At 35.5% G+C, this 19,282-nt stretch overlaps 1 protein-coding gene across 5 annotated transcripts in view; it reads left to right on the top strand.

Annotated features, from left to right (window-relative positions):
• The window catches only part of LOC111048190 (transcription factor collier-like), a 147,915-nt gene that overhangs the window by 118,028 nt on the left and 10,605 nt on the right, over nucleotides 1-19,282 (top strand). For all 5 annotated transcript variants that reach the window (XM_039426038.1, XM_039426037.1, XM_039426040.1 and 2 more), the window contains exons 8-12: nucleotides 7,593-7,710; nucleotides 12,787-12,941; nucleotides 13,949-14,075; nucleotides 14,831-14,919; nucleotides 15,928-16,123. In XM_039426038.1, the coding sequence (XP_039281972.1) occupies nucleotides 7,593-7,710; nucleotides 12,787-12,941; nucleotides 13,949-14,075; nucleotides 14,831-14,919; nucleotides 15,928-16,123 (685 nt within the window). The remainder of the gene's footprint in view (nucleotides 1-7,592; nucleotides 7,711-12,786; nucleotides 12,942-13,948; nucleotides 14,076-14,830; nucleotides 14,920-15,927; nucleotides 16,124-19,282) is intronic.

The raw sequence follows: 19,282 nt of genomic DNA, 5'->3' as shown, positions 1-19,282 counted from the left end.
TTCCTTCCCAGTCTGCTTCTTGTTGTTGTTAGTAATTGCAGGCACTCTACTTTCTTGTCCACTTTGCTCAAAAGGTGCATTTACTCTGCTTTGCAATAATTATTCCTGGTGACAAAATAATTCTAGTTCCTCCACCAATCTGAACAGTGTCTTCACAGATCATTCATCTTATACTGCTGAAATGTGTGTTTGTTTGAAAGGCATTGAATAGAAATTGGAATGATCGGTTTTCTCCGTAATATCGATGAACATTTTATATTTTCTGGACATATTTGTTTTTTTCCATGGTTGAGGGAGCACAATATCAAAGACAATATATTTATAGTTCCTAAGATGAAAATAAGTTTAATATCACATTTCATTCAAATGCTTATGGATACTAGGATATAATAGCAAAACGCTGAAAAATAACATATTGTTATTGAAATTTGCATGAAATGAACGTTGGAAGGAAATTAATTTGTATCTTCTCAAAGTAGTTTTCATATTATATTATAACTTTCTTGTTATTTTCAATGGGATTCCATAGTACTTCTTTTTTGAAAATTCAATAACCAAACACTGCATATAATTTAATTGTAAATATGTCTCTCCAAGTTCATACACAAATAATTCGTCCAACTCCAATAATTCAATTCAATTCAAAAAGTTCTTTATTCCTCATAAAAAACAAAACAATATGATTTACAAACTGCTGTCAGTTCTACATACTCTTACAAGAACTCGTACATAAGGATAATATTTTAGTACAATAAAAAAAAAAAAACAATTAAAATTTAATCAAATAGAAAGTGGTCCTCGAAAAATCCTCGTCCTAGTATTTTAATCATGATTGAGATTCATAACTTATCAGGGATGAACCGACAGTGCTTTAAAAATTCAGGAATGATCTTCACATGGACCTGAGGTCTGTGTGTGAAGACTAGTTCTTCGGCTTGCCAATAAGTTTGGAAGATTTCAAGGCATGATTCAGATTTTTGTAAGCATTCACGTTAATAAGGATTGACGTTTTTTAAATAGATAATATAGTAAATTGATAATATTATACTGGATATTACAAAAGCAACAGTTACAATAGTCTGATGGTGATTGTGTTTGATAGCACTATGTCATAGGGTATTGGTACGCAGACCTGTTGTCTGGATGACGATGACTGATCCACAAGGAACAGGCGCGGGCCCCAACACATTCACCAATTTGGAATATTGTAATGGTCTCAAGTTGTAGAATACTAATAATAATAATAATAATAATGATAATAATAATAATAATAATAAAAGGTGAGTTTAATGTTAAGAATGAGTAATAATTAAAGAAATAGTATGTAGTAAAATGTGAAAAAAATGTAAAAATTAATAAATTTATAAACCACTTTATAAAATTATATATAAATTCATTATATATTTTTTATTACAGTTCAATTAATGAAAAAGCTGAGATTATTAGTTGATATTTCAATTGTCAGGTCGAGATGAGGATTTTAGCTCGCTGGATTCTATATCGATATCTACTCTATCTTCATCAAATGATTCCAAATGTTCATTGCACATTTTCATCATTCTTATATTTCTTATCATTCTCATCATTGCACAACTGATCAATGGCATAGATCTGCACCGCAACTCACTCGTTATGTTTTCAACTCAAGTCGCCATTCTTACTCAAAATCCAGTTCGATAATCTTATAACAGTATCTCCTATGAAATTCCTCCTGTTTATTGAACTCAATGAAGTATATCTCTTGAAGCTGAACAATACTATTGAGTTGAAAAGGAATAATTTCCATCCTCTTGTCAATCTGTAATCTCAATGATATATTTTTAAGCTTTCAGTCTATTTGTCCATTCCAACTATTTTAAAAAATGTGGATACACTAGCTGAACTTTTTCTCTTACACGAGATCCTGATCACCAAATCCTCCTTCACTACTTGAATAATTTTACACAAATTTCTTTTTATAGTTTTCATAAATTTTTCAATTGAGAAATATAATTTCTTTCATAGAGACTTGAACAAAATGCACTTAGACTGATATTTCTATTTCATTTCCTTCACTTATTACGACTTGTGGGCCCCCACTACTCATGTATAAGAATATAATGTCGAGATCCTGTATTTTGAAAGATAAACTCGAGACATGCAGGGAAAACATTTCAAACTCCAAGTAACCAAATTGCCTGAACCCTAAAAAGGTTAACATGACTCCAGTAGAATAAAAAAGGATACACGATTCCCATTCTGTGGCGGGAGAATCAAAAAACGAATGTGGAAAAAACAGCGAAACAAGAGAACTGTGCAATTTGTAACGACTTGTTTAATTGGGTGGCAGTCGTAAGGGATGCTTTTACAGGGGGTGTAGTTGGGGTTGTCAGAGGGGGCTCTTATAATGAGGGGGTGACTCAAGGATGTCGAATCGCATGTTACAGAGCCAGTCGAATTCCATGTGTTGTTTCTGAAATGTTGGACTTTATTTCGGTTGCAAACCTGCGTTTTTTGTGACTTGAAGTTGATGGTAACATTGCAACATTGCTAGTCAGATACACTGTCGTTTCCAAGCAATGTTTTGCCTAGTAATTTTGTATTCTTGTGTTATACGCTTTCCAAATTGAGTAGTATGTCAATTTTTTCTTCCATTGAAATAGCCACCAAAGAAAAAAATATTCAGGCTATAATTCTCTTTCCGGTTCTCTCCCAATACAATTATCATTTCGAAGGTTTGAGAGTCAAATGTACTTCAGCTGATATTTTAGAAACCATGTTATCTTCAGAACCAAAATCAACCAATAATCAATAAACTAATGATGAGCATCAAATTTCTTAATCTGTGTATTACATTCCAAAGTTCATACTAATAATTAGTGATACTTTGTCAACTTTGTCATTCCATTTCGGATATTTCAAACATGGTTCAAATATTAAAGATTCCCCAATCATAACAGAAGATAATTCCAAGGAACTGCTCACAATTTGTTATATCTATCAACTAACATCAATCACAGCTCTGTCTGTGAGACAATTGATAAGTTTTCATTCACCAGGAGTCTTCCACAATCTGATTCATTTCACTGAATTCAATTCATAATCGTTCGACTTTCTATTTTTATCATTATTTCTCAATACTCTACTGAAATTCACATGTTAACTCTAGAATAACTCAATTATGAGGCTTGAACAAGTCGTAGCCTATCTTTGTACAATCCATAGCTCATATGGAAATGATCCTCACATTTCAAAATTCGATACATTTGAGTAAGAACGTAAGACATGAGCAGTATGTTGGAAGTAAGATTAAGTCGTAGGATTGAACCAGTTTAAATGTGAGGATTGGTCCATAAGGTCGGAAGAACATGCAAGTGAGGAGGGTAATAGAGGATGTGTGGAGGGATGATGTAGTATCAGAGGAGCAGAAGGAGGAGGAGGAGGAGGAGGGATAAAGGAGGAGAAGGAGCTGGGGGAGTGGAGAAGAAACTGACACGACACATAATCCCTGTAATAAGGATAAGTCTTGTAGATAGATTTATACTAAGGGTCTCTTCTCTTCTTGGAGCTAGATAGCCCCTTCTGATTGGTTCTCTCTCCTCGCATTGGTCTTACTCCTGTTCTGAGGACGCCATCTCTAAAGCTTTCCTGCACGGCGTATCCTGCTGCAAATTTTCTCTTTCCTTAGTAAGGATTTACTCCGCTCCCCATGACTGGTTCACCCCGAAATGAAAATGATCTTTTCCGCTGTAAATCACGAACGTTACAATGGAATTGATCAGAGTTGGGGATTTGAAGAGTGATTTTAATCAAGGTGGTGATGATTAATTTACCAATTTACGAAAATATCATCTCTACCTCTCACTGACATTTTCATTTTCAGAAACGTATTTTCCATGACCGATCAGTTTTAAATGCTATAGGATGTACGATCTCCATATTATATCCTTATTGATCCAAAAGAGTGAATAGAACAAACATAAAACACACACTATGTGAGATTGATGGGTTTGCATTACCAATGTTATTGATGAGATTGATATATGATACAGAATACATAAATCATACATTACATAAAAGACAAGGAATTGAACGTTAAGTTAGATATCCCTTTGATTTTGACAATACATCTTCACTTTTACTTCAATAGATAATTTTCATTGTATTCATTATAAATTGAGTATACTCCACATTAGAAAAATCAACTACCTAATTTCTAAACAATACATCTCTACACTAAACAATTCAATTATAGAGCTCAAATATTCCAAAATGCAGACTGTGGACATGATGCTCATAAATAAAATCCCTCGTCAATTCATCACCAATAAGTTGAGTAAAAAACTGGTAAGAGATATAAATGAGTGGTTGGCTTCGAATGCCATAATAATTTAAATAGTGGCTGTCAAAGCCAAGCATATTTTCTCTAATTCTCTCCAATATTCATCTTGAGAAACAAAATTCAATTCTATTAGGTCTCCCTCTGCCTTCTCCCCTATCCTTTCTTACTCCCACATCCTTCTCACTCTCTCTCCTTGTTTTTTAGTTTCTTTTGAAGTTTAGTAAGTTTCTTTTCAAATTCAGTGATTTTTCTTTCAGTTTTCTATTGTTTCCTTTCACTGAATTGATTTATTTCATCTTTTATTCCTGGAAATTAAAAATATCTAGATTTTTCAGACACTCGGCCTCTGCGCACAGGTTTTTTAACCTTGCGGGGACCTTCCTTATTTTTATTGTATTATTTAGTTCAATACTGTGTATTATTATTATAATGTATTTCTAATTTCTAAGTTTTTATCTTTTGTTATTATTATTAAGGATAAATAAACGATTTTGATTTGATGCTATTTGACAATGACAAATATGCATTAGTCTATTCTCAATATATTATACACGAAATAGGATGAGAGGTTTGTATTGCTACAACGCTCGTGCATATCATATCTTATAACGGAAATCACAGACAGTTCTTATTTGCTGAATTAAGTTCATTATGAAGATTTACTCAAACCACTAATAGTATTAATTCAAAAAACTGTTATACATGAGATGAACATGATGAATAATATGTATGATTTGGAAAGTGATAGAATATCGACCATATTTTCTGTTATCAGTTGAACAGTTAACTGTTCAAAAGCATTAACTTGTTTTCAATACAGTATCTAGTCACTTCAGTTACTTCAACAAATCTCCATTCGACATTCTGTCGCATGCAAATCGTTTCTCTACATCTACAAGACAGCTTGTATTTCTCTGAATAACCTCAAGATGTTGACTACATCTTATTCAACAACAAATTCAGGGAAATATCGCGCTGAACTTTCAGTCTAACCAACGGAAAGAAAGCTTCACCGAAGAGGTCAGTCTCTTCTCTAGTGTTTGTGTGCGTATGGACACACCAGTACAAGGTTTGCGTGTGTGTGTGTGTGAGTGGGGGTGCACACACATGCGCGATGGTGTGTGATGGTGGTAGTAATGTCGCGGCCGTGGTTCAGAAATCGAACGGTCGAGAAGTCGTCATCTCCGTTCCCATGGGAACCCCCCAACTAAGGAACCCTGGCGGGGAGAAGAGGGGGTCTGTGGAGTTATACTCCCGAGGGGCGACGGTCGGCGAAGCCCCTAGGGAGGTGGAGTCTCTCCCCTCCTCCCTCTCTGGCTGTGGTGGTTTCATACATATATACTGCAATTTATGTATTATATATACTACACACGACGGGCCACAAAATGGTGGACAGGACACACCGTTTCTCCTTCCCCTCCTCCTCAACTTTCTCATCCTCCTCCTGCTCCTCCTCCGTTACTACTTCATCATCATCCTTATTCTCTTACTTCTTCTAAATCTTGTCTTCCATCTTCTCCACTATCTCTTACTCCTCCTTCTTCACCGCCCCTACCCTCTCATCGTCCTCTCCCCCTTTCCAATCCCTATCATTCTCCTCCTATCCCTCCTCACATACTTCCTTCTCTTCGGTTTTCTACTTTTCCTCATCCTTCATATTCTCCTACTCCTTCTCTTCATTTTCCTCTTCAACTCCTTCTTCCCCTCCTTCTCCTTCTTCTCCTCCTCACATACTTCCTTCTCTTCGGTTTTCTACTTTTCCTCATCCTTCATATTCTCCTCCTCCTTCTCTTCATTTTCCTCTTCTTCTCCTTCTTCCCCTCCTTCTCCTCCTTCTCCTTCATCACCGTCTCCCCCTTTTCCACCATCTCGTTATTCATCACCTTCTCCCATCTCCTTCCCTCTCCCTCCTCATCCTACCCTTGTCCACTCCCTCCTCTCTCTCCTCTACCTCCTCCTCACACAGTCACCACAAGAAGCACAAGCACAGACCTATCGATTACCCATCGTTAACTCGTAGAATAACGAGCGAATCTGATTAGGGTACTCTACTCCATCCACCGCACTCTATGCCGCACCACACACAGATCACTGGATACATAGAGTGCTGCTGGTGTGTGAGTGGAGCAGGCCTACTCAAATCTAACCGAAACTTGTGATCTCTATATTTATATATCTGTATGCGTATTTGAGTGTGTATGAGTGAGTAGGACTACTGCAACCTAACCTAATGAACGCTGTGTAACTTCTGATCATGATGATGATGATGATGACGTTGAAAGTGATTCACACGCACGCGAGCACGCGTTCCCGATCAATCTGTTAAATCTCTTTTAGGCCCCCCTTTAGATAGGATGAGGGGGGGCTCGTTTGGAAGGGAACCAGTGTGACACACCGACGAGACAAATTGATTAATTTACTACGGTCTTAATTAACTGCAATCATATTAGCGCCTCACGCTAAATTGTATCAAGCGACACCCCGCGCTGTGAGTGTCATACAAATTGGGTGAGTTGCACTCTTTTCATCGGAACCAATCGAGTGCAAGTGATCTTGTTTCAATGTTGAATGCGGTGGAATTCTATTGGGGCTATTGAATGATGACTGTGGATTGAGATTCTTTATATATTGTCAACGGAACATTAAAGTTGATAAGTAGTGAACTTTTTCTCACATTCATAAATACTGTTTAGTATTCTTTACACATATTAATATTTATATTGAAGATCGAAATGATGTTTTGTAGTCTTTTTGAACATTAATTAGTTGTCATTCCATTTCATTTCCCGAATGATATACATGAATAATATAAACTGAATGATGGGAAAAGACCGAGAAGTGACAGAGTAATATTTGAAGAGTGATTTTCCATTCCGAATAGGATCCCCAATGAAACATAATGTCAATTATTTTCCTAGGATAAATACTCTCCTGTTTTCATAATTTCCATCAACTCTGTATAATTAGAAGTTGTGGTTTTCAAAGATTACAATACAACAGTTCTTGAGCGAGTTCTTCAACCTAAGGGGTCACTAGTATAATAAGATAGTCTACAGATGATTTTATCAAAATCAAAGTCCTCTTTCCCCAAATAAATCAAGTAAAGCCAAATGTAAAGAGGTAGTCAAACGATTTCTGTTCACCAAAAGAATGAAGCAATGTTCATGTTCATACAAATGAGCTTCACATGTGATTTTTCAATTTGAGGTTTTCCTATTCTCCCTTTTTCATATATTTTCTATTGAATTTTACATTATTTGTTTTGATGCAGGTTGTGATATCAACGCAGGTGAGCGTAGAGGGACCTCTGTTAGCCGTATCCGACAACATGTTTGTACATAACAACTCAAAACACGGGCGGAGAGCGAAAAGACTTGATCCCTCAGATGGTGAGTTACAATAATAATAGAATAGAATAGAATAATAATCTACAAGTAAGTTAATAATCATGACTTTTGTTAATACTCATGATCTGATTATAAAATGATTGTTTAACAAATGAAACCGATTGTGGAAATTGGGGCTATCAATGATTCAGAAAATTGAGATGAAACGCACAAAAATGAATAATATTGAATATACCATGTCTTCTTCTAAGAATTCATCACTTTTCTATTTTTCTGGTTGTTTTCTGTTCTCCCCATTTCCTACTTCCTTGCTCCCACTTTCTCCTTCTTTTCCACGTTCCTCCCTTCTCTCCTTTTCCAACATACAACCCTACTCTTCCTCACTTTGTTCGGCTGCTCCTTCACCTCCTTTCCTCACAATATCAACAATCTTACAATCAGTTTTGATTTCAGTCTCTACATTCATAACACCACTTTTCAGGTATTTCACTTCTTTATGTCTCCCTCATGCTTTTTTCAATCTTTACGAACATCCTCATGGTTTCTTTCTTTCTTCCTCTTTTTCTTCTTCCCCTTCCTTCCGCCTCACAGCTGTCTTCCACCCTCATCTTCTACAACTCACTCCCAAAAAGCACCACTACTAATACAGTACTACCTTGGAACGGCGACCCTGCACAAGCCATGTTTTCAGACCCCTCTTCCTCCTACTACTCCTCGTCCTCCTCTCACCACTCTCTCCTTGCTAGTTTTCTTTCTGGCTCTGTTCCAGGACTTTCCTTCTCCCCGAAGTCTCACCCTCGCTCATACACATCCTTCTAGCAGACAATCTTCTCCTTCTCCTTTTTCTTCTTCATCATCTTCTTACACATCTTCTTTCTGGTCTTCTTATTTTTCTCCTTCTACAGCTTCAACTACATACATAACCTATCCAGTTTTCGACTCTACCTTCTGCAAGCTATATCAACTCACACATAGATCCTCACACTTTATTCCCTACCAGTGAATCAAATACCCCATCTGACTCTCTATTTATGTTCTCTGCTCTCTGTTCTAATTCTCTTTTTTTCTCTATATTGATTTAGTTTTCATCATTAATTTATTTTCCTCCACTGTCTGTTCTCCTTCATCTTTTTAATTTATTCTATTCGTATCCAAACTCATATGATTCATTCACTACTCAGGGAATTTTTCATTTATTATTCTTCTCCACATCAGCTTCGTCGACTTCCATTTTTTCATCTCTATGACTTCTTCATCCTTGATCCAGCAATCTTTTTCCTCCACTATTTCCTTCTTCTTCTCTTCTCCTCTCACTTCTTCTTTCTGTTCTTCTTCGACTTCACATACTACGTCGTTACCTCTGCCTCTCAAGAAATTTTTATTGCTCACAGCCGTAGCATAGTATAGCAGTGCAGAGAAGAGCAGAGCACCTTAAATGCATAAACATAAATATAATTTATCGTCGAGGATAGGTTGCCACCGTTATAGGCGAACGAATGAGATTACATCCAACAGTGACTTCCTTTTCTTCATCTCTTTCTTCCGCTCTTCCTCTTATTTTGCTCGTTTCTCTTTCTGCTCACTCTTACCGATCCCTATTGTTTCTTCCTCCATATTCATTTCTCACTTCCCAGGCAGACGATTTGTCTGCCTAACCTATCAGCTCATGTAAGCAATCTCTCTATCATCTTGCTATAAAAATGCATCACTATCCTAGAAAATCCTAACTGTTCCGTAATTTCTATCAAGATCATATATATTGCTTCCTTATTCTTGATATTATCGAGATGTGGATTCACTAATCAATTTTTTCGCCATCTCATCAACATTTATTTCACCAACATACTCCTCTTATTCCATCAATTCGACTTTCAATACTATTCTTAAAGCCCATTACAAATTGCATCTTCATTCCTGAGTACAATATGAATAATATATATCATTCATGTATAAATTCAATAAATTTGGGTGTTGAAATATTAATGTGTGTCAAAATATTCGAGTAGTAGTACCGAGTAGATAAGTTCAAGCCCCAACAACAATGTATAGATTATTTAGTCGAAAAAGAATCGGCTACCATTACCTAGCTGATACTTCAGGCTTTTTCCCTCGTGACTACACAAGAAATAGACCTACATGTGTATCTATAAGTGGTAGGATAGAGCAAATCATCCTTAGCCACTGCAACAACACAGTAGCATACAGCTTGGTGTTGTCTCATCAGTATGCATACCACACAACCAGACCCGTCCTCACACCGCTTCTCAGTGAGGCATGTTGTCTGCCTCACTCTGCTGCAAGCATTTTGCCTCACTCACTCCTACTGATGCCACTTCGCAGAGTTTCACCTGTATACGAACCGGTCCCTTGAGACTCACTCACTCACTCACTCACACTCACGTACATTTACCTCATCGTCGATATTATCATCGGACATCTGAGTGAGACAGAGTGAGGTCTGTGGAGTAAGTCTGAGGACTGTAGAGTAAGCCTGAAAGGTTGAAGGGCTCTTTCGCGCGTTTTCACACCTCTTTATGAAAAACTGATTTGTCTTTCGCCACTGGCGTGGGAAATTCGTGGAAGTCTGTCGTAGGAGGGTTGAAGGGGATGGTGGGGAAGTAGTAGGGGAGGTTGTATTCTCGTATTTTCATACTTTTTTCATACTGAACGAAACCGAATATAATGAATCACTACTTCATTAGGAGACGTTCAATGGCAGTGATATTTACTCTACCTCTTTATCAATATTTGATTCATCTCAATTAGAAGTGGAATGAATGGATTTCTCAAATGAAGATTCGATACTTTTCATAGCAAATTAAACTAGGAGCATAACTTGGGAATAATGGAATGAATATATTCAATAAATGGATGACTCAAAATAGAAATTTGAGATTCCATTTTCTCTCACCAAACTGAACTGGGAGCATTACGGAGAAAACCAAAGTCAGGCCTACTGAATAATTAATAAGAGATAAAACTCAATAACACATCATTTTCTAAGTGAAACACCAGCCGGACATAGAGATTTGGTGTCTAGACTGCTGTTTCCAGTGTAATACAAGCCTGAGGGCCAATCGAATAATGGAATGAAAATCAAATAAATGGATGACTCAAAATAAAATTTGATTCTTCTGAACAAACTAAATTGGAAGCATAAATGAGTAAACGAGAGTCAGGCCTACAAAATAATCAAAAAGGGATAATACTCATCCACACATTATTTCTTGAGTGAAACACCAGCCGGACATAAAAATCTGTTGTTTTGACTAGTGTGGTCTGAGGACCAACCAAATAATTTTAAGTATAAAAACCAATAATGATGTACACATCAGCAATGTGGTATAGTGCAGTTCCTGAAAGTTTGCAGTATGTATAGGTATAGAAGAGCATATTGAGCTCTCTAAATAAATATTCTGCGCTGACAGTGGTCAAATTATTTGGATTGTACTGTTAATCCTTATTACCAAGAACTCAAAATTGATTCAATTTCTTGTTATTTATCATAGATTTTGAATAAAGCACTCCACACTTCAATACTGAAACATCATTTCCAACAATGTTCATCTCCATTATCATCTACTGTGTTCTAATATTGTATACGTAACATCCATTCAGCTCTACAAACTCAATAAGATGAAAATTCCTCACCTTATCATACGTAGCTGAGGTTTCCACCACTAATTATTATACGCTGTATATTACTCTATTTGGTCTGACATTAAGGTCCTATGGTGTCACCCTCATAGCCGCTTCCATTTTGTGTGTGTAGAAGGGAAAGCAAAAGGGATGGATCCCCGAATGAGAGTGAGGGAAAGCAGGGAGAAGTGAGAGACAAGAGAAAAGTTTAGGAGGGATTCGTTTACGTTTGCTATTGCTTGTACCATGTACTGAGCGCGGTGTAAGTGTATGGAAAATGCCGCATAAGGAAGGGACAGAAGGGAAGGAGAAGATAGAGAAGGGAAAGAAAGAGAAGGGGGAGAAATGATTGAAGCAAGAAAAGGGAGAATAATTGGTGGTGCCGGTTTTCCATCTCTCCATCTTTGTCGGGATGATTTTCTGGTCGAAAGCACACAAAACAGCTCACTCCAATCTTCTCTCGTCCGTCATTCTCCCCTTCTTCTTCTCCTCCTCACACTCTCTTTCTCTTTCCATCTTCTTGTTATTGCGCTCGACCTCTCTCCTCTCATTTCGCAAACTTTCAAGAAATCAGATCATAAAGATGCGAAACAAATTGACTGGATTTTTTCTGTGTCGTGGTAGCTACAAGCCGAAACCTTTTAACGAAATTGTCATTTCGATATAACGTTATTTGAGAGCATTTTTTATTGGCACTTCAATGTCGAGCCACCTATTTCATAGTCACGAGAGCTGGTTGTGTTTTCTCTGGTTTCTATTGATTTTTGGTCAGATAGACTCCAACAATATGTGGCGTATGATGTATTGGAGCATCACTCCAATAAAATATAGAAATCCACTTCGGTGAACACATTGTCGAGAATTTTTTTGATGGCTTTCTATAGGATTCAATGCATTCAAGAAACGGAAATGAATGAAATCGAATGGAAACAGATTTGATGGGGAGTGTTTATTATTGAAGTCATAGGCCCGCGGTCGCACAAAAGACGGTTGGATTTTAATCGTGATTAATTCCACGGAACCAATCAGAGAAGGTTTTTTTCAAAAAGAAAGCTTCTCCGATTGGTTCTCTTGGAATTAATCACAATTGAAATTCCACCGGCTCTTGTGCAACCGGCACATAAAAAAAATTTCAGAGAAGGGTTCAATGAGGGTTAACCTCAGAATTCATGACAAGTTTGTCTGCTCTATCTAGGCTTAGCGCTGATATCTTTTCTTGGATCACTCTGTCACTCCTTAATCTTCTTCCACAATGACATAAAATTTTTTATTTCAAAAATATCGGGGTTTTTTCTCGTTCGTATGAACTTATCATAAGTATTACAAAATCAATTATAAGTATTGTGAAACAAAACATCAGACAGTATCATTTGACCATCATAGCATTACTTAATGAAGTAGGATAATTCTTATCTATTGTGAACACAATTTTTTTTTGTCTCATAATAATTTGGCATCATAATTATTGTTGTTTTGTAGGCCTGTACCCACCTCTACCTGTGGCGACACCCTGTATAAAAGCGATAAGCCCCAGCGAAGGATGGACGAGTGGTGGTTCTACGGTTATCATCATTGGAGACAACTTCTTCGACGGTCTACAAGTTGTTTTCGGCACCATGCTTGTTTGGAGTGAGGTGAGTGAATTTGAAATAATCAACTTCGTCCATGATCTAAATAAATAATAATATTTATCTTTAAAATTTCAAAAGATGAATCATATTTGAAATTTCTGAATATTTAAATACAAAAATGAATGTGAGAAGATCGAAATCGAATCTATTTCAAAATATTTATTCAACATTCATCTGAAAAGTGAATGATCATATTCATTAGAGATTTCACAATAATTTGGTAACATGAGAAGACCAAATAATAAATTCATCAAAAGTTGTCGACAGTTTGTTTTAGATAAACCAGTTTCGAGCAAATTCATTGGTTGCTGTGAAACTCCTCCCAGTTTGTGGGTGTCCCACAATACCAAAGCCATGATTGACTTCCACTGTACTTACTCTTATACTTATTCCACTGCAAATCTTTTTTATCATTATATCTGTGTCAGAGTTGCTCCTGAGAATCTGATAGTCAGGAACAACGGAATAGCAAATAGCTCTACGATATTGTTACTATTGGTATACATCAAATTAGCTCAACTATATTGTTATTATTGCTAATAGTAATATATAGAAATAAGGCTTTACTATATTTTTATTGTATCCAATAATAATAATAATATCATAATATTATTGAATGATGATTCAATCCAGACTAACAATAATGTATTTTTATATTATGCTTCTGAAAGATATCTCTATCATAACATAGTATAATCTCTTACTATTCCACTACCTTGATAATTAATTCTAATTTATTTTTGAATTCTTACTCATTGAATTCTGAATTATTAGTGAGAGTATTTTTGGATTTGGAATAAATTTTTTGAATAGTGGAAAGTGGAAATACTCTCTCCGTGCTTATTCTTAGTAGCTATTAATGGTCAATAGCTAAAATTATTAGTAATGATTAAATACTTGTATTATAATCGAATATCGAATTCCTTATTTTTACCGTTGTATGTTTTGTTCTGTATTTATCAATTGTATTTTACTTTATCCATAAAATATTCTTTATTCCTGATTTTCAGTTAATAACATCACATGCGATTAGAGTACAAACACCGCCGCGACACATACCTGGTGTTGTCGAAGTCACCTTATCCTACAAGTCGAAACAGTTTTGCAAAGGAGCTCCTGGTCGATTTGTCTATGTCTGTGAGTAATCGATAATTTATTTTTAAATATTTCGCAAGTTTGTTATCATCAAATACATAAATTCTCTTGCGAATGCTGTTGACTTCATAAATAGTTCATTTGAATACAATAATCAATGTTTCAAATATAATTTAGATCTTTGATGCTTAGATTCATCACATGAAATCACGACACATATTTGGCCTTCGTTCAAACAATGTGGTTGAGGTAGTTTATTTATATTCATGAAGAAAACCTTTTTAAATTTATGTTTATTAGGAGAATGATCGGGATGGCTGAATTGTATCGTAATTATTATGAATGGACATTTTACAGATATACTGAACATACACTGCGATTGTGAATAACCAATTAATAAATTGACTGTATTCTGCCACAGAGAGTTTGTGAATATGGTTTATGAATTATGTGAATATTGATTCAGTTTTTTGAATTATTGAATAGTGATAATTTGAAGGTTAACGAGACTGCAACTTGGCATTCTCCATTCCTAAATAATGGTTAAAGATATAAAAGATATATAATTAATTCTACGTTGTTCTTCAATGAGGAGGATGGGCTATCGTGTGCTTGGTGTGTTGCATATTGCATACATTGCCCCTTCCAATATAATTTCAATACTGCAACATAGCATAAAAGCGACTCAGTCTGTTCGCAGACTCCTAACAGTGATTATTGAGACAGTTTTTTCTCTTCTTTGTCAATTTTCCTGTCTAACGGTAATAACTACTATGATTTGTTCTCTCGTCTTGCAGCCCTGAACGAGCCAACGATAGACTACGGCTTTCAAAGGTTACAAAAACTCATACCCCGGCATCCTGGCGATCCCGAAAAGTTACCAAAGGTTAGTAAATTGTTTTCTTCTATAGTGAAACATAGACTGATACATTCCTTCCAAACAGTAGTGGTCTAATTGGACTGTATATACTTGGTGATTAATAGTTTACTAAATTCAATTCACTAAGATCATTCTAATTATTTCCAATGTGTAAATAAATAAGTTGTAGAATTAGATATGATTTCAATACATTAGGTGTTTACGAGTTTGTGTTTCATGAATAGTTCCAAATTTCTTAAATAACTCAATATTATTCGTTAAAAGTGGTAATTGAGTGGAATATTTCTAATTCTGATTAATTTATCAATTTAAGCCATCTAAATTCAAAATGTATAGTTTTAATGTTTATTTTGGACCAAAATTTTATAAAAATTGTACACGTGAACTTCTAACCTTATCTTGGACTTTGTCACCTTTGAATTTGGAAGAAAAATAGCACAAGTACTACCTTATTATTTTATCTTTCAGTGTTATTACATTAGTGTTATTTGCATTGTAAATAAATAAATAAATTGTAAGGTGCGTTATCTGAATCAGGAGCCAGGAATTATGTAATCAAAGGAGTGCCAATGGTGTAATCACCTGGAGAACCAATATAAAAATCAATATCGACGTTATTCTTTTGCGGTTGGATTTAATAGACACAGTAAGTATTATGTGACATTGCGGTTAATATTCATCCATATATCCGCAAATTCCTTGTTGGGTAATGTGGTGAATTTGAAACTTGATATTTATTTCTCATGCACAATAAAGAATTCATTGTATTATTGTATTTAATACAGATAGATTATATTTTATCCAATTTTGATGCAGTATGAAATGCAAAAATAGGTCAGTAACCTCATGTGGAAACAAGATGCATCAAAAATCTGTACACTTGTTAAATGTTTTGATGAATTAAGCAAGGCTGGTACATGAACAGTTGGATAAAGTTTGAGTCCATTATTTATTATCTTGAATCAAAAGTACAGCACAAAATATATTGATGGTGATGATTTTTTGATTTGTTAGGAAATAATCCTGAAACGAGCCGCCGACTTGGCGGAGGCACTGTACAGTATGCCGCGTAACAATCAGCTGTCGTTAGGGGCGCCTCGCTCGCCGCCGTCGGCCATTGCCAATCAGGGCATGTCAGCTGGCTTCAACACATACACCGGGCAGCTGGCTGTCAGTGTACAGGAGAATGGAACGGGCCAGTGGGGTGAAGGTTGGTATTATTAGTAACAGGCTATTCATTTATCCATTCATCCATTTACTGATGTATGAACAAAAGTCTGGTGTGGCGCACTCACACAACTTTCCTTGCCGTTATGAAAATTGATCACCTGACGCTAGTGTTCCCGCGCATCTCAAGTCTACTACTCAAAGATCTGAGCCAGCTGGTGACAGGACATAAAAGGTTTTGACACACGAAGTCTGCTATCTCTTCATAGTGAATGATTTAATAGAATCAACAGTTACCAACAATTATGATTTAATAGAATCAACAGTTGCCAACAGTTTGCAATTGAATAATTTCTCGAATTTTGAGCTTATTTTCAATTTTAGGTGAAAAGCTACTGAACATTAATTGTAGCGATTTTCATGCTCAATCTTTCCCACTTGAAATTTTTTGTTTAAATTGTATCCGAAGCCTGATAATAGGTAATCTGAAATCAAACTTCGCATAGATGGGGTGGAGCTCCTGATTTTTTACAGATATGGGACGACGTGTGGCAGTTGATAGAGATTTCCAGTCACTATTTTAGGTATAAATTTAATCAAAATCGTTAAAGCCGTATTCGAGAAAATCGCGAAAAACACTGTTTTTGACAACATTTTCGCCATTTTGAATTGCATTTGATCGAAATTGTTCGTGTCGAATCCTCATAGTGTGAGGACCTTAAGTTCCAAATTTCAAGTCATTCCTTTAATTGGGAGATGAGATATCGTGTACACACACACACACACACACACACACACACACACACACACACACACCAATACTCAAAAACCACTTTTTTGGACTCAGGGGACATTGAAACGTATAGAAATTTGGAAATTAGGGTACCTTAATTTTACTTAATAAAGCATCCTTATATTTATTTGTGATCTTAGAATGTAGTGTAAATACAGAGAAAATATCATACAATAATTCTGGTACATTACTGCTTGTGTAAATACAGTGAAAAAATATCGTACAATAATTCTGGTACATTATTGCTTGCTAGCAACACTACGAATGCATTTTGGTGGCAGCACAGTTATTCTCATTCAAAGATAAATCATCCATCTATCCATCATCTTTACTATAAAGAAACAGTCCTAAAGAGAAACAGTCACTGAAAAGGGAACCTAATTAAAATTGAACATTGATTATTGATGACCAAAATTATTATTTTATTCAAAAAAGAAACAGTCACTGAAAAGGGAACCTAATTAAAATTGAACATTGATTATTAATGAGCAAAATTATTATTTTATTGGAGGATCATTATGAATTTGTACATTTATTCGGTTACACTTCTGATGGTTCCAGTAATTACCATTATCATATTTAGTATCGGTGCACCGAGCTTTGATCGTTATTCATTCATTGATAAACAGAACACAATTCTTTAAAATGATTGGGGAAGGACTAACAGGCACAGTCCAAAACTGTTTCTTCCCCGAATTTTGATTTATTCACTACTAGTAGTTCTGTGAACAGTAGACCTTGCGCAGTTATAAACCGCAGCCTCCTCTTATACTGTCCATCAAAGTAAATCCTGTCTGTATGTCGTGTCGGCGAGTATGAAAGCGGCTATTGGCTGTTGGGGTTGGTGTATTAAAAATGCTAACATCAAAAGCTAATTGTCAAGAGCTATCATGAGTTAGGAATTCGTCATCGTCATCATTATTATAATCAATCGTGTTGTCATTAACGTAATGCATACTCTCATTACACATAGCATGGTCCAAAATTCATGATGGCCTCATAAATGAACAATGATACAGGAGACTTCAAGAAAAACCAAGAAACATTGCATTCTGTTGCATGTCGAATGATACAGTATCATGTGGCTCGTACCATGTTTACTACCAGCGCTATCTAGCGTGACGTTTTACAACCACATTAAGCTTTTTCCTACTCAATTTTCCGTAAAGGCGACATATCTTACGGATTTTAAGATATTTAGTGTTGAATTTTCACGTTTTTTACCATCAAAACCCTTTTTTTGATATGTAAATATTATTTAGTACTAGTAGGTAACCCGAGCTTCGCAAGGGCCTATTTTAAAACTTTGCAAAATGAAAACTTGACGTTATAAAAAATTCGAAATTTGAAAATAGGCCTATAACCATCCTCGGTTAATGAAGAATCTTTATGCAAAATTTCAAATCAATCAGTCCAGTAGTTCAGACGTGATAATTTGTCAAACATAATTTTCCTACATCACGTACTTGTATGAGCCAGCTCTTTCCATTATTATAGTAAAGATGATGGGTAGATGGATGATTTATCTTTGAATGAGAATAACTTTTGAACGGTTTCAGAAATCGGTGCGGTTTTGATGCGACAGAATATCAGTTATTTTTATTCGAATAGGATCCCCAATTATAGCTATCATCTAATGTCCCTTTTAAAAGAAATGTTCAGCTGCTTCTATACAACAACTGGAAACATGACAAATTGAAAAATCTATACTCTAAATTCTAATATTGATACTGCTGATGCATTGAGCAATTTTATTAAAATTATCTGCGAATTTCATAAGAATCCCCATCAATAGTATTCAAGTTGGAAACTGATTCTCACATAAAATACGGTATCAAGTAATTCTAGCAATAGCACCGTTGAAAAAGTACGTAGTCTAGTAAAATCACGCCATCTTGAAAGTGGAAATCCTAGTAATTTTTAATTAAATGCTGTTTGTATCGTTCAAATCTATGACATAATTAAGAAATTTGGTGGATAAGTAATAAGTTCCACCTCTACAATATCAAAAGTTATTCTCATGAAAGGAAATGACATGAATATTACTTTCATCAGTAGGTCTTTAACTCGATAAAAAGTTTCAGTATCACATAATATGTTCTGTGATTTCTAGCCCAGGATAAAGGAGACAATTCAAATCATCAAATTCAGTACCACCCTCATAAATCGTAATTATATACACATCGTATCATATCGTATCATAATACACACTTTTATCATTGGAATAGTAGTCCAAGCATGAAACTTACAAGAATTTTGTCTGAAACAGCTTAGCCAACTTTTTGAGAACTTCAAAAATCTTTCACAGTTGTGTATTTCCCATTGCTAATAGAAAATCAATATGAGATTCAGTTAATCAAATTTCTAGTGAACGTTATGTCCAAGGAAACAACTTTTTCGCCACTCTTG

This window comes from Nilaparvata lugens, chromosome 4 (assembly GCF_014356525.2).
Source record: "Nilaparvata lugens isolate BPH chromosome 4, ASM1435652v1, whole genome shotgun sequence".
NCBI classification, from domain to species: Eukaryota; Metazoa; Arthropoda; class Insecta; order Hemiptera; family Delphacidae; genus Nilaparvata; species Nilaparvata lugens.
The sequence above is the reverse complement of the archived record's forward strand: the minus strand, read 5'-3'. Positions and strand labels throughout refer to the sequence as shown.